The sequence below is a fragment of the Exophiala aquamarina genome (genome assembly GCF_000709125.1).
Source record: "Exophiala aquamarina CBS 119918 chromosome Unknown aczIA-supercont1.27, whole genome shotgun sequence".
In the NCBI taxonomy this organism is placed as follows: Eukaryota; Fungi; Ascomycota; class Eurotiomycetes; order Chaetothyriales; family Herpotrichiellaceae; genus Exophiala; species Exophiala aquamarina.
In genome coordinates, this window is record NW_013550561.1 from 152,586 (window position 1) to 174,772 (window position 22,187).

Below are 22,187 nucleotides of genomic sequence, written 5' to 3' on the forward strand. Positions count from 1 at the left end.
ATCACAACGACTTTCAAATTCTTCATCTCAATCTCACTGTGCTATAGCCAGCTCACATAAGTTTTCCCAAGTTTGAGGCCTCCAAATGATATACTGAAACTAAGTCGTACCGAAAGCGCGACCCAATCTGCCCAAAGTGGGAATTTCTTACTCAGGAATATAGCCATCTTTACTCGGGTCAAATCCCGCAACACCGGCTCCAAAGCCTTCCCAGCCGCGGAACTCGTCGAGAAACTTGAGAGCCGCCTTCAGATAGAAGTTGTCTTTGGAACCATACGTGTCTTCCAACACTTTGGGTGCACGGACGACTTTGAAAAAGTGCGAGTCCAGCGCCCATTTGTGCTTCAACGCCGTGTCATATGCCCAAGCCCAGTCTCGGCCCTTGAGGTCGACAGTCTCGATCTTGTCCATGGTGAATGCAGGTCGCAGCTGGTTGATGTACTGAACGATCTGGAAGAGAGCGTACTGTTTAAGGATGGCAGCATGTCGTTCCTGCGGGATATATGTCCATAGCAGCCTGATGGCGTGTGCAACTGTCATCAGGTGAATGCAGAAGAAGTCAAACGACGGGATCGGGTCACCAGTGCTGATGGCTAATAATACGCTTAGATCGCAGATTTGCTCGAGCTGTTGGAGCGGATCGACAACCTTCCAGGCATTCCAGTGTTCTAGGACAACATGGAGGTACTTTTGCGCCAGAAGCTCGGTGTTGGTGATGCCGGGGAGCTCAAAAATGCCGTCAAGCCGCTTGTCCTCGTGAACGCGCTGCATGATTTCCGCAAGCGAAGTGGTCTTGTAAGTCGAATTATCTGGAGAGTCGTGATCAATCAGGCCGTGAAAGGCATCGTACTCCGTGCAGCCGAGACTCAAAGCTTGCGAGGCCACTTCCTTGCTCCCGTACTCGTAGGCGTAGGCGAGGTGAATGAACGGATGGCCCACTACAACGCACATTTACTCAGCAACAAGATTAGGGGATACTAGGCAGACAAAGGGTTCGACCTACGGCCACCTGAATAGCCGTTGATGAGCGGCGCAGGTCCGGAGTAGAGGTACTGCTCGACCACTTTCTTCCAATCTCCACCAGCCTGCTTAATCTCCTCATCGAAGAAATCGACAAAGGCAACCGTGAACCTGGGGGAAACCTGTAAGCGGCTTGTTGACAATGCTCGAACGAATGTACGCACGGTTTCTCTGTCAGATGTTCTCTCCAATTAGCCTGGTCGATTTTATCGCCGCGAACGAAGCGTTCGTCAATGTTTACGAGTGTGGTGATCTCGTGCTCGTAACACTCTATCAACTGCTCGATTCCTGCACCAACCCCGTAGGCGGAACCGAGGAGCTAGTTCTGTGTGAGATGCTTCCTCTGGAGCAGATAATTTCAAAATTCAGAACAACCTACATGTGGTAGATGGCTGTGTAGAATCAGTTCAGGCTCTCGGAGCGGAGCGACGGTCACATGACCCTTCTGAAGCAGCTGGCCTAGGGTTTTGGTCCGCTCGTCGGTGGCCGTTGACACATCGAAGACCGGCAATGGCTTCAATATCTTGAGCTCTGCAGGCTTAGGGAGACGAACTGTATCTGTCGTTGTTACGCTGACTGTTGTTGTAGTAGACATAGTTGTTGCTGTGAACGCATTGGAGATCTAGAGCTGCGGAAAGGTGGTGGTCAGCGCCCCTTTTAACGGCAGCCTTCCGAGCCAAGGCCCAAGCGACCCAGACAGCTTTCACAGGGCACGGATTCCCTCCGCCGTCCCGAAACGCGGGGGCAGTGGATTCAGGCCCCAGGCCAACGCCCTTCCCAGGAAGGAAAAGACTTGAGTCGGACATGGAATCATCCAATTCCTCAGAGTCGGTTTCAAATCCATTCCTATTCCGAGTGCTTCGTTTCTGCCTTTCGTGGGACCGTGGGGCAGATTTATTCGCCATCCTGATGGATGATGCCGGTCCACCTTTAGTTATTTGAACGCCACTTGAAGGAACGGATATTCCGGGATTGGATGATGTCAGCAGTAGCGGACAAGTCTCGATTCAACAACAGAGGCCTTTCATAGTGTATCTTAGTATTATTGCGAGGAGCAGTATGGGTAGTCCAGCCGATTATGATACATTCTCAGATAGCGGTTAATCTCCCGCAGAGCTGCTATGCAGATCCATCACATTGACCCTTGAGAAGCCCGTGGAACGGCGGCCATTCAAGTTATGAAGGAAATCTTCGAGGAGAGAAACATATACGGCTCAGACGAGACTACCCATCGTTCACACTAATGCAGAAAACCTTCAGTCATGATTATACCACCATTTGGCACTCTCGAATAGATCAGCTACAGCATGCACCTGTGCCACCATATCACCAAATCCAACGCTGCATGGTCTCCAAAGCATTCGTGACCTGCAAAGCGCCCGGGACATAAAAGGCAAAGAAGCCAGCAGCGATCTTTCTGAGCATGATCGGAAGGTACCTGGGTACTCTATTGCCTTTGCTGCTCGAACAACCGATCTCATGCAGTTCATCATAGCCTCTGTTCAGGGCCAGCTCCACGAAGCCCGCTCCGAGGTCTTCGTACGAGCACGCGAGTTTGACGTCGTCCACGCTGACATAGCTGCCTGTGCTGTCCTCTTCGACCAGTACAGCAGGCTGGACGAAGAGGACGGACAGCAAGGAGGGATCGGCCTGTACGGCCTTGACAGCACGTTTGAGATCGTTGTACCCGTTCTGGAACGCCGTCTTGATCAGCCAGTCTATCAATCTGGGTCGAGCAGCTGCAAAGCGCGTATTCAATGTCGATGATGAGAGGAAGATCACTCGCGGTCTCTCCCACGAACCGCCAGTATTTCTTGCTTGAAGCTCCCGTAATGCTGCAACCATCGACTCAGCTGAGTTCTGCAAGCTGTTGTCCGGGAAATAAGAGTATCCTCCAATGGTATAGATGATGACCTGCGCTCCCGAGAGACACTCCTGCATGGTCTTCTGATCGGTCACCTGTCCTTCGCATATCTGGATCCGGGCATCTGAAATGAGCTGTGGGAATAGATTGAGGAGTTTTTGTTTGGATCGGACGTAGATCCGTAGCCATTGGAAGTCTCGCTTCAGTAAAAGTTTCAACACCTCACGGCCAGTCTTGCCCGTGGCTCCCAGGAGAGCCAATGTTGGCAAACTCTCTATCATGGATGCCATACCTCCGTCGCGTATCGACAAACTATTGCTCAGATGATTTGTTGTTTACAAAGGACAACACAAATCGGAGGTCCGCAAACGGCTGTCGAAAATATCAGGTCAAGTTCACCACCCTGCCGAGATCTCTGTAGCGATCTTATTCTGGAGTCGCCTACATCCGCTCCAGGAGTTAGTCCCACTGAATCCACACTTGTAGCTGCAGGGCGCCGTGTGCGGACGAAATTGGTTTTCGGAATGAACCATGCCGAAATCTTGACGGATCATGTTCCGATTGGGAGATACCGCGAGGCTGAAATACTACTCTGCACTCGAACCTATCCGGCCTCCAAGTTGCCATTCTCCGTTTATCATTGGAATGGCACAGGTGAATCAGTGCTGATAGCTAGAAGTCAGTAGTGAGCAGAGCCTAGACGCCTGTATACGTAAGTCCCACAATAGTACTTCCATTGATGGTGGTCCCGTAACCAATTCAAAATAGTTGTCATCGACTTATCGAAGGCCTTAAGATTTTGTCAATGATATGTCCCCGGCATCCAACGATCATGGCCATGCCTTGGGTGACCAATTGCAATGCGACTGAAGTTGAATAGTCCGACTAAAAAAACCCTCTAGAGCCAGAGGCTTGAGAACGCTCTCCTCTACCTCGGCCTAAGATAGCCAATCAAGCAATTTCCACCAGCGGTTTGAACAAGTGCTTATGAAGATGGTGACCTGGAGCATTCGCTGGCATGGCAGTTGAAAGCAAGCGAGTTTCGTGGGCGCCGTCAGCGAAAAAGCTTACAGTATTGAAGCCTTTCGATACACCACTTTTTAACCTGTACCACATGTTTCTGCAGCATAGGAAGCTGGCAATTTTGGTATCTCAAAACCTGCGAAGATCTGAGCAGCCAGCCTCTAGAAAATTTGAGTAATTATAGTCCTCTGTTGTGCACGCGCTTTCATGCAGTCCTTCTCGGAAGATTCTGACGAGGAATCGAGTGGTGATATTTTGCCTCGGACCATGTGAAAGTCGAAGCGGATCTACCGTAGGCAGAAACTCAACCAATGGCCCCCTATAAATCTCAGTCCTACATATGTTCGACGCAGAGGTCCTACTTATGTAATTAGACACCATATTCACAACCACCTTTCCCGTTGACGCTTCTGAATGTTGTTAACGTTCAGCTTGGTAAACAGTACTATCCAAATGCGCTCACTCAAGCCGAAACGTCGAAGACGATCAAGCCAGCGCAGCAATTGCACCTGCGGCAAAACCCAGCAGCGGCAAAAGACTCCGCAGCCCATTGAGGAGATTCCAGGTCGACAACAAGTCAGAGACTTCCTCATCATCTGTCGCTGACCACTCCGAGGATCCTTTCTGTAGCGAAAGAACCTTCCTGGCCTTCTTATACAACGCCCCATTTGTGTTGGCCATGATGATCAACGTCCAAGGCACGATGCCCATGGTGAGCGCGACTGAAGCGATGTAGAGCTGTCGTTGGCTCGCAAGGCCCAGGCGGACGGTTGAGTCTGCGCTCCACGCAAGATAGGAGAGGATGGCTGCTATGCCTATCGCGATCGGGGGGTTTTGAGCTGCGCCCTTGTCGTATAAACGCTTCCATTGCACGGCGAGGGTCCTGGCGGGGACGTAGTCCTCCCTCCGTGATTGGTCGAGTGCTGGGACTGCTAGTAATGACAAACCTCCGATGTTCCCTGGGAGGGAGGTAGAGTTAGTAGATGTTTGGGTTGAATTATTGTGAGAGAACTCGGCATCAGATCTTCATCGAGTGGACTGTAGTTGCTCCACACCGAGGAGAGAGCATGCAAGATTCTGGGCGACTTACCTGATAGCCAGGCTGCTCCGCCAACGCCTGCGATTTGCAACATGATAGAGGACAGGGGAGCGTTTGTAGCCATGTTGGCTTGGGGAGTTGTTTTAAATAACAAGTTCAGATCGGGAGTTGACCATGGAAATTAACAGGCGAGCTGACTAGGATGGAATCTGCTTCGCTGCGACGATGAATGCTCGCAGTCTACAGAGCTATGGTCTTGCTATCTAAGACCTGATGCAAGTTATAAGAATCTGAACCTTTTTCTTGTCATGCCACCCTGTATCATTTAAGTGAATTCATCCTAGGAGATGCGTCGAAGCATATTCACTCAAGGATCGGTCACCGGAGTTCCTGGTCCGACGGGACCAGTTCCGATTGGTTGGTTGGGGTTTCTTCTTGGGAATGTTCATTACCGAGTCCGTGGAGGCTGACAATTGGAAACCAAGAGCTGTTGCCTGACGTGATGACCTGTTTGTGGGACCGTGGTGTTGCAACTTGTTGATGAAAGTCATCCCTCAGGTGCGTTGGTCATGGGCTGAATCGCCAACCAGCCCAAGGGACCGTTCGGCCTTATGGTCCATGATGTTCCGGCTTGGGCATGATGATATCGCAAGGGGCTTTGGTCTAAGACTGGCGACGACAGCAGTGGAGAACGGATATTTTGGATACACATGTGAGGCCCAGATTATGGGTCACCCCGAGACTGACGTCGCATCATTCGAGGTTGAGGCCCAGGCAGGCACATTGCTTGATTTACAGGTCAGCAGAGGCCTGGCTTTAGGACTCCTTGAACTGCACTGACATAGAAGCTAAGGATGCTAAATAATCGTGAAATTCTTGACCTTCAAGGGTGCTTGAAAGTGGGTCTTGAAGACCAGCCACATCGTCATTGAGATAAGACCCTCGAAGCAGTGGGAGGCAGATTTTGTTCTTGCTCAAGCTTGATGTCTCGAGAATATGGTGGAGACCTCAGCGGTGAGCCATCACCGACTTGAAATCGCAATATGCTGTCTGAGATGGGAACCAATTAGAATATCACCGGTACAACTGACTCTAGTATCATGCAGCATACTAACTACCGTACCAGAACCAACATGTCTGGGGCTTAGACCTATATCACTTGCCGTGAGCAAAGTAGCTGCTGAGATGGACCCATATCCCACCGAGCTGTTGGTCAACTTTTTTGGACCGTGACTTTAATGCCTTCCCTCTGTGGTAAAGGAATTGTGAAGGTGGTATATGTGCTTCTCGCTGCCAGCTGGACGCATCATAGTCACTCCGAGTCTTCGCCATGAAAGCATGAAAGACAGTCGGATTCTCTACTGCCGAAGCAAAGAATCTCTGGGTGGTCGCAATCCTTTTACACGCAAAGGCCTCACAGAGAGTGCGTTGTTTTGATGCCACATCAGATTACGAGCCTTGTGTCTTCGTATATACATGCTTCCAAGAGTACTTTCGAATGTGTTTATTGATTTCCGGCAAGAAAGTCTCCAGAACCAAAGGGTTGGCGTCATGGTTGGATAGAACGAAGACTCAACCCACGACTTTTTGGGGAGTTATCTTGTTCCGTTTTTGACAACAGTTTTCCGTACCCATGGAGGATATATCACTGAAGCGCCTGCTAGCGTATTTGGTTCATCCGGGTCGAGAGGCTATACCATCTCGATCGCAGTGTGAGAGAACGTCCATTAAAACACGTCCCCTCCTGGCCACTCTAAGCCGGAGAGGGATGCATACATCGAACTGCTCCCTGGCAAGCCTTCTATAGCACTCATTATAGTTTCTGTAATCAGACCTTGTCTTCCGGGCGACAACGTCAGTTGGCAAAACGACGACTAGGTGTTTCATGCGCTGTGCCGCTCAGAATTTGCTATTTACTAGTAGGAGTGTGAGAGAGTCTGGACTCTAAATTCAGAGGACACAGAGTGCAACGCGGTGAATGTGGCGCATCTCAACTGGCTTGCCACCGTATTGAACAACCCAAGTGATTACCAGTTTGTTCAGGGTTGAATATGGAAACGTCCTGGACGAAACTATAACCAAAACTTACGAATCTCAGACATGCTTTACACAGGCGTGAAACATATCAAGAGCCTACACATCAGTCGGCTCGAGTATGTGTCCTCGGTCCTGAGTTAGGATGCCGCTGGAATACGTCCAGTTACCTCTACCATGGTTCAATGACCTCGTCGGTTGGCCCCTCACATGCACCAGCCTTGACGACGCTATGATCTGGAACAATGCCACCACGGAAAGGAACCTGGAGGGCCACCGTTTCCGTATCGCCTGGGTAGTAGGTCAGATGGCCAGGAGCACTCCGATCCCCATCGACGGCGATGATCAGCTGATTCTGGCCAGGCTTGATATACAAGTGTTCGTGCGCGTGCTGCATATTTTCCCCGATGCCCGTGGATGGGGAAGGTGCATGAACATGGGCGGCGCCTGAGAGGAGTATGAAATACCTGCAGAAGAGACAGGGTCAATCCAACCTGAACGTCAATGTATTGGTCCCGTGCAGCATGGATATCACTAAGCTTCTGAAGGAAACGTACGCATTTGCAGATGAGGGACTCACATATTGGCTGGAGGGCGATGCCAGCCTTCCGCACTCTGTGGAGGCAGCACCACGTAAGTGGCATTTCTGGTATCGCCTAGAGTCAGGGCTTTGCCGACCGTAGGATATGTTTTGAATGGAGTCGAAAATGCCCAGCATTCAATGATGGCGTGGTGTGGCGGAGAGGGCGAGTTGAGCACTGCGGTCACCAGTAACGAGGTACTTGGGAGAGATTCGCCATCGCGGAGGTCAGCTGGCGGTTGCTGTTGAGATAATGGTTGCGCATTGTGGGTTATCTTGCTAGTTGCGAGTGGAAGGGAAGCGAATATGTTCAGTGTTGTGAAGGCCTTCCAAGTGGAGAGCCTCATTGTTAACGAGCAGCTTCCGTGAGACCTTATGTTAGGTTTGAGTGCACATTCTCAACTCTTGATCCAACGCCAGATTAGGCTAAGATAGAAAAGCAGTAGTTTCCCAGAGAAGTGAGATAGACTGATATTCCACATCACTGGCAACCAGAGACTCGGAATCGGAAGAAAGTCCCGCCGGCGTCAGCCTGGAGGGAGCGCCGGGCAGAGGCAGAGGCAGGTGTGGTCATGTAATTACACGTAAATCCTACTCCACAGAGATATATAGTAATGATTACTAAGGTACCGAAATTCTGCACGCACCGGCTTCCGTAGTATCCATGCGACGTTTCAACTACTATAATTGTTGTATAATCTAACAGCCAAGTGAGAAAGCCTACCTCGTACCAAGTCCTTGGTATTTAGTAGCATGTAGCGCCTACCTCTTGAGCTACCTTGCATGAGCTGTGGAGAAGTGATCGGCATTCGCGCAAGGCTTTCTGTGTCTTGTCCTCTAAATCAAAGTGACGATCTTTTCAGCCTGACGCGCCGTCTGCGAGTGCTAAGTGGCTCTTGTGGAACCACTGAGCCACACCTAAAGCTTGCTCTGAGTGTGGGAGGGAGACTTGTGGCTAGGAGTCATTCCGCGGCTGAATTTGGATAGAGGACTGCTTAGAGGATAGCAGGTCTGATTGAACATGTATTTTTGATTTGTTTATGATTTCTGCTTGTTTTACCCAGCCTGTGTGTGCCTGATAATATTTTCTTGAAACTAGCACCCATGTATGTCAAGCTACATCTCTATCAACCGACTGCGCTAAATACATCTTCCGATTCTTCTGAGTCGGGTATGCTCGATGAATAAAGCCGCCATGACAAAACAAAACATAGTAGGTTATCTTGCTCCGGAAAAATCCCGTAAAGCCGCTCGCTGAGGGAGTGAAAGTGCTTCATTGTGCTGAAGGCGCAAGTCATGCTGCGTCGTGCATCATCAAGTTCGTCAAGAGTGTAGTCGTCGTAGCTCAACTACCAAATAACACCATGACCAGAGGTGATTGGAATAGTGAGCCATGGTGAGGCGAGGTTCTGTGAAAGAACACTTTTGCAAAAACCCAGAAGGTTGCCCTTATGATCTATTCCACTGAGACACTGAGACACTGGTGACAAAAAAGTACAGTGTTCATGTCAAGGGAACCGTAAACCCGAAAGAAATTTGTACAATGTCGAGGAATCTTTTTACAGGAGTCGCAGTTGGTGGCTGTACACTTTAGGTGCGAAAGATTTCAGAGAGGAATTTGAGGAGATTTCGTTTTTGGGGCGAAGCAGGTGAACCTCGTGTCTCAACCGGCTTATTGGGGTTTGTGGCGGCTCGCGGTCGAGCTACCGACATGGGCCCAATGATTTCCATGTCTCCAAGCTCGGGAAATTTACCACTCTTATCATCAATGACGGGCAAAATCACTTTTGTGAGGGGCTTCTCAAGCATTGCACTCGACGCTGTCGAATCTTGCATTTCGGAGTCGCCATCGCTCAGACGAGTTAGGACAGGGGCCAGAGCTTTCCTCATGATGGCATGTTGTCTCTTCCACTGATTGTCGATAGTGGTCCATTTCTCCTCGGTGAGTCTATAGACCTTGGAGGTTGGGCCATAATGTTCAGCAGTCCTCGCAATTTGTTTGGCATAGTTTGTTCGTGCTTGATCCCAATTGTTCCTGAACTCGGCGTAGGAGTCGAGAGTTATGGTCTCGGGGACGTACGGCTCAGGGTAGATGGAGAAGTTGGCATGTCCGAGTTTCACAGCCCATGGGTCGTGGGTATCATCCAGTAGTTGCAACAGTGGTATATCTCCTGTGACTGTACTGGTCCGAGATCTGTTATGCAAAGAGATCATGGATGGCTTGGTGGAGAGTGGTGGGGAGGGAAGACATGGTAGCGAGGGAGTGTCTAGGGATGTACGTGCACTCATCACAGTGGAAGTCGGAGCAATGGACGGAGATTGAAGGGGTGAATGCACCGGAGGTTCTTTTGAGAGTAGCTCAGAGAGGACGGGTGGAAGGAGGGGCGTGGTGGCCTGGCTGGGCTCGTCTTGGTTGGAAGGCTTCCACTCGATATCAATAGGCTGAGACTCCACTTCCAAGGAACTCTGGCTAGCGGTGGCTTGCGAAGGAGAGCATGCAATTACACTCTCGTGCTTGGAGATCGCACTTAGCGCTGGGCTGAGGATTTGGGAACCATTAAGTGAGCCGGAGCGAGAAGCAGGAGAGTTGAGGTGGGTGATCAAGGACAGCTGGGGGCCAGCAGCAGACCTGTTTCTCCAGCGTCGGGATATCGAGCCTAGTCGACTACTCAGACGATGCGAGCCTGTCTGGGGAGTCTGATCCATGGATCTCGGCCGTTTGAAATGACGTTGCTCAAGGGATGGCGTGGACCAGTCACTGGCATCGCGTAAGGTCCACTCGGGTTGCACGAGTACAGGTGAACCTGAGGGGGAGGGGTGGTCGTGACTATCGGCAAAAGCCTTGTTGTAATCAACGAGATCGTAGGGGCTGTTGTTGACCAAGGTGTAGCCTGAAAACTCGTCTCTCTCTTGGGGCTCTTCTGTCACATCCTCAAGCCTTTTCGCTGCGCCATACATATCCATAGACTCTCGAGCGATGGGCGAGGAGGCTGTGGATGAGCTGGAACCTTTTGAGGAATGGCCTCGAGAGAAGACCGAGTTTGTGGGGGAGGACAAATTAACAGAAGGCGTGGTCGAGGAAGAGGTCTGGGTGGGAGGATCTGGTTGATGTCCAGTTGAATAATCCATCGAGACTGATTTGACAATAGTGAATAGTATTATGACTAAAGGTGAACGAATGTCTGGGGGGACCCAAGAAGGATAAGTCGAGAATAGAAGACAGGACTGGTTCGGGAAGGCGGATCAAAGTAGGACAGTTGGATGCATAACGGCTGGATTGATGATGTGAAGGGTCGAGGTCATCTACTCAGGCGAGGTAGATGGATGGAAGGTAGGAGGATGCGTGGCGAAGGGCGAGTGTGTATCTGTTGTCTGTTGTCTGTTGTCTGTTGTCTGATGGCTGAGGTCTGAGGTCTGATGTGTGATGTGTGATGTGTGATGTCTCGTGTCTTGCGCGAAGGTCCAAGCGGGTGTTTACCGCAGACCAACAGTTGATCCCAGAAGAAGGGAACAGACCAGTCAGATAGGATTGGACTAGGACTAGACGACGTCCGTGTGTCGTTGGTGTTCTGGAAACAAGGCCATCAGTTCAGCGCCATGTGGACAAGTCACAGGAAGAGAGAGGTCTGGAGGGCAAGACAGGTACGGTGCGGTGCGATGCAATCAGGAATTCAGTCAGTCGGGCATGTATAGAATGTTGTTGACAAGTCAAAAAACAAAGATGGACGTGGGGGGGCAAAGAGCGAAGAGAAGCAGGATGACTGGTTGGGGAGAGAAAAGAGAGTTGTGTGAGTGTGTGTGCTTGGACGGTGCTTGGGTGCTTGGGTGCTTGGGTGGTGGGGAATGTGCGTGGTCTGGGAGTTCTCTGGGTCGGCGGTGTTTGGTGGTGCTCTGGCCAGTGGCCAGTAGCCTGGGTTTGTCGGTTAAGAGCTGGTAAGGGCCAGGGTGGGCGGGTCAAAGCGTAGGGGTGCGGAGTACAGAGTACTGGGGTAGGCTGTCCATACGAGTACTCCGTACCGTGCCAGTGGGAGAGGGAGAGGGAGTTTTCGATGAGACCCATCCCTATCATTCGCAGGCACTTTCTAGCCTCTGCCGAACAGTTGAGGGGGCAAGCACTTGCGCAGGTTGAGTCCCGGGAGTCTTTCGTCATCACTACTCTAGACTCTCCTCGTAGTAATGCGTACTCCGTAGTGGACGGCCCAACTCTTCTCTTGAGTTGTGAGTCGGCGGCTTTTTCAGGTGGGGACCGGGTACGAGGTACGGAGTACTGTAGGATCAGAGTTTCCCCATCGCTACTGGGCAAGCGAGGTTCGTGTCTGGATCGGGGGCGCGTCTTGGGGGCGACTTTGGGTGCCTGGGTGCCCGGAGCAGCGGTTCTCTGGACCCCTGCAACTTCCAAGGGTGAGGAAGTCAAGACTCCCGCCCGCTTTGGAGCCCGAGTCCGGCGACATGGGTCTGGAGAGAAAAGTCTACCCGTACAGTAAGAAGACTTTTTCCTCCAAGCGCCACCAACGAAGGGCGCGAGGGGGCTTGTTTTGGCTTGTTGCTTGGGCTTGGTGGGCAGGCGGGTCTTGGTTCGGGTCTGGGTGAGGGCATCAGGACGGAGTTCAGTCCTCGTATGTACAGTCTACATAGGGACTCCGTACCCAGGACGCAGAGATACACATGCTCTGTACGTGTACTCCGTACTGTAGACACACACGCTATCTCTTACCGTTTCTGTCCCTCCCACCTCTCCCACCTCCCAGCTCGGGAGCAAGTTACAACTAGTCGGTACCGGGAAGCCGTACTGGAACGAGTAATTCGAACCGCACCAAGCCCACAAAGTCTGGTGGTTCGTCGACTTAGACAGATGCGAATAAGGTGAGTGACTGCAGTGCTGCCTGGAACTGGGGTCCGGCAGTTTCTCAATCGCTCGAGGAGGCGGTAATAATAGGCATTGTAATAACAACAACAACAATAACAATAACAATAACGGGTCAGAAGAGTCAAGAAAAGGCATCCGCTGTCTCTTCAAGTCTGCGAAATGGCTGGCTTTTGTGACAGCTCCAGCTCCAGCTTCCACCCGTCTGTCATTCTCAGATGGTGGTTGATTATTATTCCAATCATAATGCGAGGCCTGACGGTTGGTTTCCATTTGGATGATGCAAGCCAAGGTAAGAATCGATTCTGCCTTGTCCCTGTGAATCTCTCGACTCTGGACTCTGGACGCACACCCTCCATGTACCATTCCGGACACCCTCGCTGTTATTCTTGTTGTAAATTATAACAGGTTAACGGGCGGTTGACTGCATCTTGCTCGGCGCTTCCCGTTCGATGAACAACCCTCTTAGTGGCGGAACTGCAATGCATATACTTGGTACTAGTTGGAAGGGGACCTTGTGTCACTGCAGCTGCCAGAGAGAATCGATCGTCCACCTCTCACTCGTGTGAAGAAGCTTCACAAGGTCGGCTTCTCTGGTGGCATGGCATGGCGCTTGTGCAGCCTTCCGTGCCGTTTTCACTGCTTCCTCCCGGCTTTTCATGGCCTTTGTCCCTTCAACCCTTCAATCAATCCGTTGGCCCTGCACCGATGCCAATACTCCGTCCTAGTCTCAAAGCCAGCATGCAGGAACGGTATCAGATATACCCTGGCCCCCGGTCACTATCAGCTTCCGACCTGCCTGAGCCGTCTATCCTCCATCATCCCCGCCAGCCTCCTTGCCTATAACAGTTTAGCCCAGGCGCTGGTTCTCGTTCTCTTCCAACGCTCGCCCTCGAACAGTCCTAGCCGGGAAAAAACGTGCGTTTCTCACCCACCAACACAACCTACGAGCACTTGTTTTCTCTAGTCAATGGAAGCGCTAACGGCAGTGCAGACCATTTTCTTCTTTTCTTCCATCTCTACAAGGAGCAATGGGATAACTCGGGCAATCTACTCAGCCACTCCGCATCAAAACTTCCTCCTACATGTACTAGCTATATGCCAGAAATGAATGACGCAAGGTTGAAGCAAATATTCGCTTCCAAGGACCTCTGCCGTAGAGAATACGGATGCTTTCACCTGTCAAACCGACCGCGGCCGATGCCATGGGAGGGCCTGCTTCAACGTCACAAGAGCACAAATTGGGGTGGCTGGACAATCCCTCGGCTCGTCGACTCGTAGACCTTCGGAGCGTTCAGATGTGCATACTAGAGTTTTGACCCATCAGCCACCCGTTCATTGACAATCCTGGATTATTTGTCCGTGGCTTCGACCGCTTCCAATCGGCCACAATTCTTGGGCAAGCCATGCATGCCCTTCACTGAACTCTCCTTCCCTGAGAAACTACGAGCAGATGCTCCCCACGGAGCGCCTAGTAGCCATGCGCCGGGGCAGCTTGAGTCCTCATGTTCGCGAGCTCTATTGACTACTCCGTCCTCGGTAAGAGAATGGCCGCCGTTTATCGTCAATCGTGCTCGTCATTCTTGGTTTGCGCCACTTGTTGGGACGCACCCTGGTCCCTGGTACGCCTGGGTGTACACACGAATGCCTGGTGCTTGTCGATCTTTCTCGGACACATTTTCCTCGGGCTCATAAATCATATACCCACCATATCGTCATGACTTTCAAGAAGTGACAGGTGCATACTCGGGCATCTAGGAAAACCTGGACACAACCCACTGTAGCAGCCTCTGTCATCAACCGCATGTGCCCGCCCGGTGTCGCCGCTGATCCTTAAAATGAGATGATGATAATCGGAACAAAACTAATGTACTCGGCACACGGTACAGTACACCAAAGGTCCTTCGAGAACGTGACCACCAGAGCCGACCGTCTGTTGGGACAGTGGACTAGTCGTGGCTCGTTATCGTGCCAATCTGCCATTTTTCCCGACCTGGGGAGATGCTCGTGCGCGCATATCTCAGGAGCACGTTTCCTAACGGTAAACGTAATCGATGCCAATCCTTCAATCGCATCGACATGTCTGCCTTGGCCGTGGGGAGCTCGAAAATCCCGAGTCATTAGAGAGAGGAACGTGCACACCACCAGAATCCTCTCACGTCCTGGCAGTCTTCCCATATGGATATGGATCAGTATTGAGCCCGCTCAGCTAGCTGATGAAGTAAGTAGTAAAGCCAGCTCGGCGGTGCATTGTATGCAATATCGCTTCTGATGAATAGCTGGGACGCGCCCCCGACGTCGTCACAATCAAGTCAAAGCGTATCAATACGAACAGCTCAGACACCTCTACAACCAATGCGCCTCTGGTTTTCGCTTTCACGTGGTCGCCCAAAAGCCAAAATCTCGCCATGGCTCCCACAAGTTTGGATCGCAGGGGCGTGCTTAGGTCTCTCCAGCTTCAGAACGCCACCCAGCATCTTTGCTTCCACACATGGGATCATTTTCGGCTCAGCTGAAGCACCTACCACAACCTGTACCATGTCGCCGGCACTGCACCCTTGCATGTTCTAGCGCGCGCACGCGCCGCCCACCCAGTCTCTTGGGTTGCAGTCAGTCTTCGTTGGTGCACGTTCTTGCACCTGAACCATACTGTCGGGCAAAATGAAGTGGCCAGAGACACCGTCTGAAATGGATTCGGAAGCCTACAAGGTTAGAAAAGAATTGCAACTGCTCGGCGCTCAGATCAACCCAGGATCAAGATACCAGTGCCATTTGCCACGCGTTGGCGCCGCAAAGGCCCAGTATCGCGACCAGAACCAGGACGTGGCCTGACTGGTGGTCGATATTATTCCATCGACTGTCCCGGCTATCTCACCTTGGTTTCTTCTTGCATGTATTACATCTTTACTATTAGGGTAGGCCGTGATACAGACGGGTCGCCAGTGAGAGACCCACGCAAATCAATTATTTCAGCCCGAACATTAACAAGGCTGTTCAAAAGAGTAAAACGAGACCACCCCAAGCCCCCACTACAGCCATAAGCCATGATATTGGAAATTGTGCTGTGATAGCGCTATCATCATCGTCTCTACAATGATGAATTAAGCCCGTGGAAAGTGATTTAGTGCAGCACGGACCGATAATATTTTCACGGGAATGCGCCCCAAGGGACGTGCGGACAACTTGAAAGCTGTTGAACATCATCCACACCAAGGAAGATCATCACTTGGAGTCGTGGTAATTCATCTGTATTAAATCTAGGTCCGCTGATTGAGGCAGGGCATCTTAATACCTTGAGATAGAAAGTTTGTGTTCAGGATGTCAAAATAGCACTCGGCATGCACGCCGGTGACTATTTGTGGTCGATATTTCTTCCCTATGTCGAGAATTTGCTTACCCAGTATCGACTCCAGAGCTTCTTTTGTTCGTCTGTCCCTTTGAACTATGAACCATCCATGAATGTTAGCATAGGCTCAATGCGAATAGTTGACGTCCCTATGTGCTACATTACCTCGAAATCGACTTTGTGAATATCTGCAAAGCCCTCCCTCAACTCTGGCTCTTGGAATCGCTGCACAAAGCTACGGAATGCGATGCCTGGGAGCATTGTGCGCGCTTCAGGATTCATCTGCTCAATCAACATACGTCAGAAAAGGCATATCTACTTCTTTGATGCGGTGCGCACAAGATGGTCCATCATACCATATGGCTGAAGGCATTGTTGGGTGTGGAGGTTGGGGCAGTTGTACATACTGTGTCTGGATTCAAAGCTCTCACAGCGTCATTGTGCTCGGCCAGGCGTGTCGATGCGGTGAAACGTACACAGCGGATGGGTACATTGAACTCCTTGGCAACCCTAACCCAATGTGCCCGGGTTTCGATGTCTGCGTTGGTGTTATCTGTCACGTGTATGCATTCTTTGGTCAGCTCCCGTGTAACATGACTGAGTGTGCACGGCTACGACATGCAGTTGAGGCCAGGATTTGTGGACACCCGCAATTCTTGCCAAGCGTGGCATGAAGCTGGATGCTATGCATGAGGCAAGGTGTTCGGTGTCAATGCAAAGGGGGGTTGCATGGCATAACGTGCATGCGTGTCTTATGAAGAGGATATCCCAGCCGTGGAATCAAAGGAGGAAATGAAGAATGGCAGCATGGGGTGCAGAATCCTGTGCTGCTTCCTCTAGACGCAGAGTGACAGGCAATGTAAACGCACTCGCTTGTTGCACAGCATGCTGGCAAATGAGTATGACAGCTGAAACATTGCTGACATGTATAGAAACACAAAATTTCGGGCCGGACTGAGCGTGTTGAGGACTGTCTCGCAGATGGAAAGAAATATTTGGAGTACATACCAACAGCCACAGATGAGCCAGCACCAAGCAATTCTCTTGCCTTTCGGATGCACTTGTCCCGCTATCGAGAAGGAATGTCTCAGCTTGAAACCTTCCTCGTGGAAAATGATATGTGGAGGGGATTTGCTCTAGGATGACATCGTGGCAATTTAAAGGGAAAGGGTGGTAAAAATGCTCTCGAAGAGGGGTCACATACTGTCTTGAGGATGTCTTGATTGACTCTCTCATATCCTAACGGCTGTAGCACATCCCAGAAGAAGGTGCTCTTCCCAGCACCAGGAGAACCACAAAATATCACAAGTTCTTGTGGGCTAGTCTTTGTGAACGGGGCTGCAGCCAATGACTCAGTCGTGTCGTCCAGGGCCAGCTTTGAGGATTGTAGGTATTCCAGGTGGCCTGCAGGCTCGAAGACATGCTCGTAGGGCTCCACTTGTGCATTCAAGAAAAACTCCTCTGGGGTGTGGAACGGTATGCCGATGTTTGCTGCTAGATCTCTGCGAGATATAGGTATCAGAGGGTGTTCTCAACTTTGAGACCATCAGGGGATCCATAGGTCGGAATGGCGTACCTGTCGCTGCTTGCATGGTCCTTCTGCCTCTTATCGGTCTTTTCTCTGCCCGCAGCATCGCCAACGTAAAAGGAGTTTGCCAAGTCAACCATTCCTTCCACTTGTAGATCATAATTATCCAAAAGCTCGTCCCACATACCCGTTCTAGGCTTGCGGTATCTGTCTTGGCCAGTTGCAGCGTAGAAATGGATCGGGAAGTCGAGCTGTTGAACGACTGCAGTGACTTGATTCTTTAGGTTGGTTAAACTTAGGGAGTCTTTCTGCAAGGCTTTGGGGTTATCTTTCAAACTGATGTTTCCTTGGTTGCTGATGATGACAACGAGATAACCCTCCTTGTAGAGATGTTTCAATCTCGCAGGTACAGAAGCATCCCACCATTTCCAACTTGTTGCGGAACGGGCCCATTTGCTCCCTGAATTAGCGATTATGAGAGTGTCGTCCAGGTCGAAAGCAGCCACTTTCGCAGGAGCAGTCCTCGGTAGTTTTGGGGCTTCTGAGGGATCATACCGACCAGTGATCAGACTGCTGTTGACTATCCTCCATATCAACTTATCAGGAGCTTTCTGTGAGGCGGGCTTGAAAAAACTTGCTACTGCTTTATCTAGAGGAGTTTTAGTCGATGTCAGATCTACATTGCATCAAGACATACTAGTGGTAGTTGACTCTATCTTCCTCCTGACCAGAGGCGGTGACACCGAGCCTGATGGGGTAGGTGCAGATCGTTTCATGCTCAATGATCGACTAAAAGACGAGCGTTCAACGCGATGGCGGCAGAATGAGATACATAAAGTCAAGGTGTGCGGCCTCAGTGACAGCCATGAGCGAGAAGCCAGGGTCTGCGATGTATTTTACCGTCAGCAGCAGGTTGTAAGAGGGAATGGGTGGTGTTGGCGATGCCTAAAGTAGTTGCACGCTGCCTGAAGCAAGAGAAAATTGGGAGTCAGTGGTGGACGCGACGCGTACAGATGACGTCATTATGCCTACAGTCGCGACTGCCTTGGTGCCTCGTTTTTCGGAAGGAGCTCTTGACACCTGATATCTGTCTGACGGTAAGACCCTTGGAAGGGGGACTTCAACCAAAACATGATCCTTCCATATTGCCCTCTCTTAAAGCACAGATAATCTCTCAGACTTGACTGACAGTCTCAATCCCTTCATGCCTTCTCGTGGTTCAGCCTGGGACAACGTCGAAGATGCGTGGCTGACTCGCCGGCTCAAAGGCGAAGCACAAGCACATGGACGGGAATATTGGCGCTCAAGTACACAGATTGGTTGGGATCGGTATCTGGTCCATATTCTGTATTCAAGACATGTCTGTCATACCCAAGTTTGTTGTTACTCTCGGTTCGAAGCCGTTATCAACATTCAGAATGGCCGGCCGTGAGCGAGAAAAAAAGCTCATATCGTCTCACAAAAAAAGTACGGACAGGAGCGAGTAAGGATTTCCCAAACCATACGACCACAGCCACCGCAGCAGATCACTCCGGTACGACAGAGACAGAAGCCGTGATCAGCCACGTCGAAAGGACGCAGGTTTGAAGTATAAAGATAGAACTCGTGGTCGCATCGGGGATGGAAACACCGTTAAAGCTGTGGTGCTGGTTTGCAGAGAGGCACCAGGTATCGCTATGGCCTAAGGTTGAGATCTAGATCGCGGTCGCCACATCCACGGCATCCGTCGCCAAAAAAGCAAAGATGGCGGTCGCAACCGAGCGGATGAAAAGAAATAAGTCATGCATCGCGACTTATAGGCCAGGACATATCAGAACGGCAAAAGCGAAAAGCCGGGGAAATAGTTTGCGCTGGCTGCACTAATTCAATCCATGAGTATTGTCTACATCAATGATCGCCTGGGCACAAAGAAGGCAGTATCATATTTCCCACGAACCAAATCAGTTAGTAGCACATCACCTTTTGGGAGGCAGCGTAGCTAACGAGATGCGCAGGGTTTTACAGTTACTGTGGCTTCGACGATTGACCGTCAATCGCGAGAAATTCACGCTTTAAAGACCAGCTCACAGTGCAAGACTATGGTGCCAGCAACAATGTCTAGCTGGACCTCGAGGTCGATAATGGCGATTGAGAGTGATCTTTTGAAGACAAAGCAATGTCAAGAATTGCCTCCATGTCTACCCAGTACCTGGTTGTGATAGACATAGCCGAAGCTCGCGCTGCCCTAAATGAAGCTAAAGCACCAAATGGTGTTTAACCCCGGGAGTATATTCAAATGATTTTGACGGCCAACTGGACTCGATACCATGCCGCAGTAGCAAGGTACATCATACTTCTCCTACTCCGCACTTGGAGCATTGGCTCCCAGGCTCGCTTACTTCACAAGTGATAGCCTGCAAATTCAGAGCACCTGAGCATCGAAATTGGAGTGCACACCACGTTTGCGGTAGTGCGGCTCTTTTTGCGAAAGTACGCTTCTATGATCCGGTGGAGGAAACCCTCCAATCAGGTCAAGTACGAATTCAAGCAGCACTTTTCTATACTCATTGCTTTCTACAGCAATTGTATAGACCTCCGGTGGAAACAACATGCCAGCCATCTTACTTTCATGATCTGGGTGGCCTCGAATTATTTGCGGGGATCCCACACTTTCCCCACATGGCAATGGTCGTATCATATATTATGGACTGGGATAACGACTTTGTCAAGATGCTTTTCAGGCGTTTGCCACGATTTCAACCATGCAATCCTCAAAGCTTCTAGTCGGCCTCTGCCTTCTCACCAGATTGTTTGCGCAATCTCTGCCAGAGGTAGATCTTGGTTATGAGATACACCGGGCTCTAGAGTATGACGTACGCGGTTGTGCCTGACCCAATGATCCCGTCCGTTATGCTGAACCCAATAGGACGTCGACGAGACTTATCTGTTCAAGAATGTGAGATATGCTCAAGCACCTGTTGGCGATCTCCGGTTTGCAGCCCCTGTGCCTCCTAGAGGGCGCAATACCGATGTGCAGACTGGGGCCAAACCGGTGATATGCCCCCAAGGCGTCCCGGCATGGAATCTAGTCCAGACACAATGGCTTTCATGGTACCTCGCTGGGAATGCATCCTTGTTCAATTTCACCCAAGCAGAGATCACCTCACAGGCCATTGTTGCTGCCCGAGGCGGTGTGGTTGCCAATAACACCGTTGCATCTGAGGATTGTCTTGTTCTCGACGTCATGGTGGACCGGGACGTGTTTGAGAATGCGGCCAACGTGACGAGCGGCAAAAGTGCCGGTGTTCCTGTGGTCCTATGGTAAGTCCAGTAAGCGCATGTTTACTCCATCACACTCTGACCCGTACAGGATCCATGGAGGAGGATATGTCTTCGGCTACAAAGATTCTTCTGGGACGGGCGCCGGCCTTCTTCGTGCTGCCCGGTCTGATGGACGTCGACTGATCTTCGTTCCCATCAACTATCGCCTAGGTGCTTTCGGATTCTCTTCAGGACCAACGTTCCAGGCTGCAGGAGGTGTTGCTAACGCGGGGCTTTACGATCAACGACGAGCCATTGAATGGGTGGCTGAGAACATTCACCTTTTCGGTGGTGACAAGAATCAAATCACAATCCTAGGAGAGTCTGCGGGAGGGGGCTCGGTTGCTCACCAGTTGGCCGCCTTTGGTGGTCAGAATCCCGCTCCTATCAAGCGTGCTATTGCCCAATCGCCGGGTTATCATGCAGTGCCTTCTTTCTCTACTCAGGAAGGCGTCTGGGAATCCTTCTTGTCCTATTTGAACGTGGGCACCTTTGAGGAAGCCCGAGCCGCGTCTTCTGAGGCCATCATCGCTGCTAATGAAGCACAAGTGGCAGACTCCGGTTGGTCAAAATATACCTATAACCCGGTCGTGGACGGGATCTTCGCGCCAAACCTGCCTGCGAGAGCATTCGCCATAGGTGCATACAACAAGAATGTGACTGTTCTAGCGGGTCACAATACCAGAGAAGGCGTCTATTTCACCATTCCCACCATCGAGACTGACGACGATCTCGGTGCCTGGCTGAAGACTTTGTTTCATACCATTACCGACGAGACATTGGCAGATCTCTATGCCAACGTGTACCCGGCCAAGTACGATGGAAGCCTCCCATATACCAATGGCCTCGACCGCGCCGTCCTTGTTTCTGCCGAGTACATCTTCCACTCCAATAAGAACTTCCTGGCACAAGCTTACAGTGATAAGTATTACAGCTACATGTTCCAGGTTGAGCCCGGACTACACGGTTCAGACGTGCTGTACACTTTTTATGACGGCACAGATGGCAGGAACACGACGCCGTTGGTTGACAACGTCGCGTTGATGCTTCAGTCGTACATCGCAAACTTCGTCACCTCAGGTGATCCAAATGGTAATGGTAACGTACCATTCTTCCCTGCCCATGGCACTAACGGGAGCATGAATGGACTGAATGTGACGGGCGTCACTATCGAGACGGACCCAACGGACAACAACAGAACCAGATGGTGGGGGAAGGCATTGTATGTCTAAGATATGTGGGCAGCAACAGCATGTGATGGTTAGCCTCAAATTGGCAATCGCGGCCAGCGATTCTACTCAGGAAGACCCCTGTGCCCGAGAAAATGAAAGTGACGCTACCTTCTATAGCGGCTGTGCACTATAGTCGGGGAATTGTCATATCTAAATCTATAGGTGCCAGTCAAACCATAAGGGGTATCGATACAAACGTCGCTAGGCGCGTTGGCACGTGTCGATCAGCGTCTAACGGGTATTATCAATACCAGAACGTTGGCGTAATTACAATGGCTTGGCACCCCGATATCAGAGCTTTTGTGTTCTCAGTTAGTAAGTCAGGCACCCATTAAATGACCCACCCCATTAATGACC

General features: G+C 50.9%; 8 protein-coding genes across 8 annotated transcripts; 2 read left to right on the top strand and 6 right to left on the bottom strand.

The window, feature by feature from the left end:
• Positions 1–147: 147 nt before the first annotated feature.
• A1O9_12806 (uncharacterized protein) lies at positions 148–1,615 on the bottom strand (the record flags this gene model as incomplete). Its single annotated transcript, XM_013398328.1, has 4 exons — positions 148–938; positions 1,004–1,131; positions 1,185–1,339; positions 1,400–1,615. The coding sequence occupies 4 exons, from the start codon at positions 1,613–1,615 to the stop codon at positions 148–150; spliced, it is 1,290 nt and encodes a 429-aa protein (XP_013253782.1).
• A 731-nt stretch (positions 1,616–2,346) lies between these two features.
• On the bottom strand, positions 2,347–3,174 carry A1O9_12807 (uncharacterized protein; the record flags this gene model as incomplete). The annotated part of the gene is made up of 1 exon (XM_013398329.1): positions 2,347–3,174. The coding sequence occupies one exon, from the start codon at positions 3,172–3,174 to the stop codon at positions 2,347–2,349; it is 828 nt and encodes a 275-aa protein (XP_013253783.1).
• Positions 3,175–4,393: 1,219 nt separating this feature from the next.
• A1O9_12808 (uncharacterized protein) lies at positions 4,394–5,070 on the bottom strand (the record flags this gene model as incomplete). The annotated part of the gene is made up of 2 exons (XM_013398330.1): positions 4,394–4,866; positions 4,998–5,070. 2 exons carry the CDS (start codon positions 5,068–5,070, stop codon positions 4,394–4,396), a joined length of 546 nt encoding a protein of 181 aa, XP_013253784.1.
• A 2,082-nt stretch (positions 5,071–7,152) lies between these two features.
• On the bottom strand, positions 7,153–7,907 carry A1O9_12809 (uncharacterized protein; the record flags this gene model as incomplete). Its single annotated transcript, XM_013398331.1, has 2 exons — positions 7,153–7,447; positions 7,561–7,907. 2 exons carry the CDS (start codon positions 7,905–7,907, stop codon positions 7,153–7,155), a joined length of 642 nt encoding a protein of 213 aa, XP_013253785.1.
• Positions 7,908–9,150: 1,243 nt separating this feature from the next.
• On the bottom strand, positions 9,151–10,518 carry A1O9_12810 (uncharacterized protein; the record flags this gene model as incomplete). The annotated part of the gene is made up of 1 exon (XM_013398332.1): positions 9,151–10,518. One exon carries the CDS (start codon positions 10,516–10,518, stop codon positions 9,151–9,153), a length of 1,368 nt encoding a protein of 455 aa, XP_013253786.1.
• Positions 10,519–15,800: 5,282 nt separating this feature from the next.
• On the bottom strand, positions 15,801–18,074 carry A1O9_12811 (uncharacterized protein; the record flags this gene model as incomplete). Its single annotated transcript, XM_013398333.1, has 7 exons — positions 15,801–15,866; positions 15,936–16,052; positions 16,178–16,323; positions 16,779–16,839; positions 16,975–17,272; positions 17,347–17,947; positions 17,996–18,074. 7 exons carry the CDS (start codon positions 18,072–18,074, stop codon positions 15,801–15,803), a joined length of 1,368 nt encoding a protein of 455 aa, XP_013253787.1.
• A 1,089-nt stretch (positions 18,075–19,163) lies between these two features.
• A1O9_12812 (uncharacterized protein) lies at positions 19,164–19,429 on the top strand (the record flags this gene model as incomplete). Its single annotated transcript, XM_013398334.1, has 2 exons — positions 19,164–19,245; positions 19,285–19,429. Coding segments are annotated over 2 exons (225 nt in total), but the record flags the coding sequence as incomplete, so codon positions are not given.
• Positions 19,430–20,039: 610 nt separating this feature from the next.
• A1O9_12813 (uncharacterized protein) lies at positions 20,040–21,830 on the top strand (the record flags this gene model as incomplete). The annotated part of the gene is made up of 3 exons (XM_013398335.1): positions 20,040–20,150; positions 20,204–20,598; positions 20,648–21,830. The coding sequence occupies 3 exons, from the start codon at positions 20,040–20,042 to the stop codon at positions 21,828–21,830; spliced, it is 1,689 nt and encodes a 562-aa protein (XP_013253789.1).
• Positions 21,831–22,187: the final 357 nt, after the last annotated feature.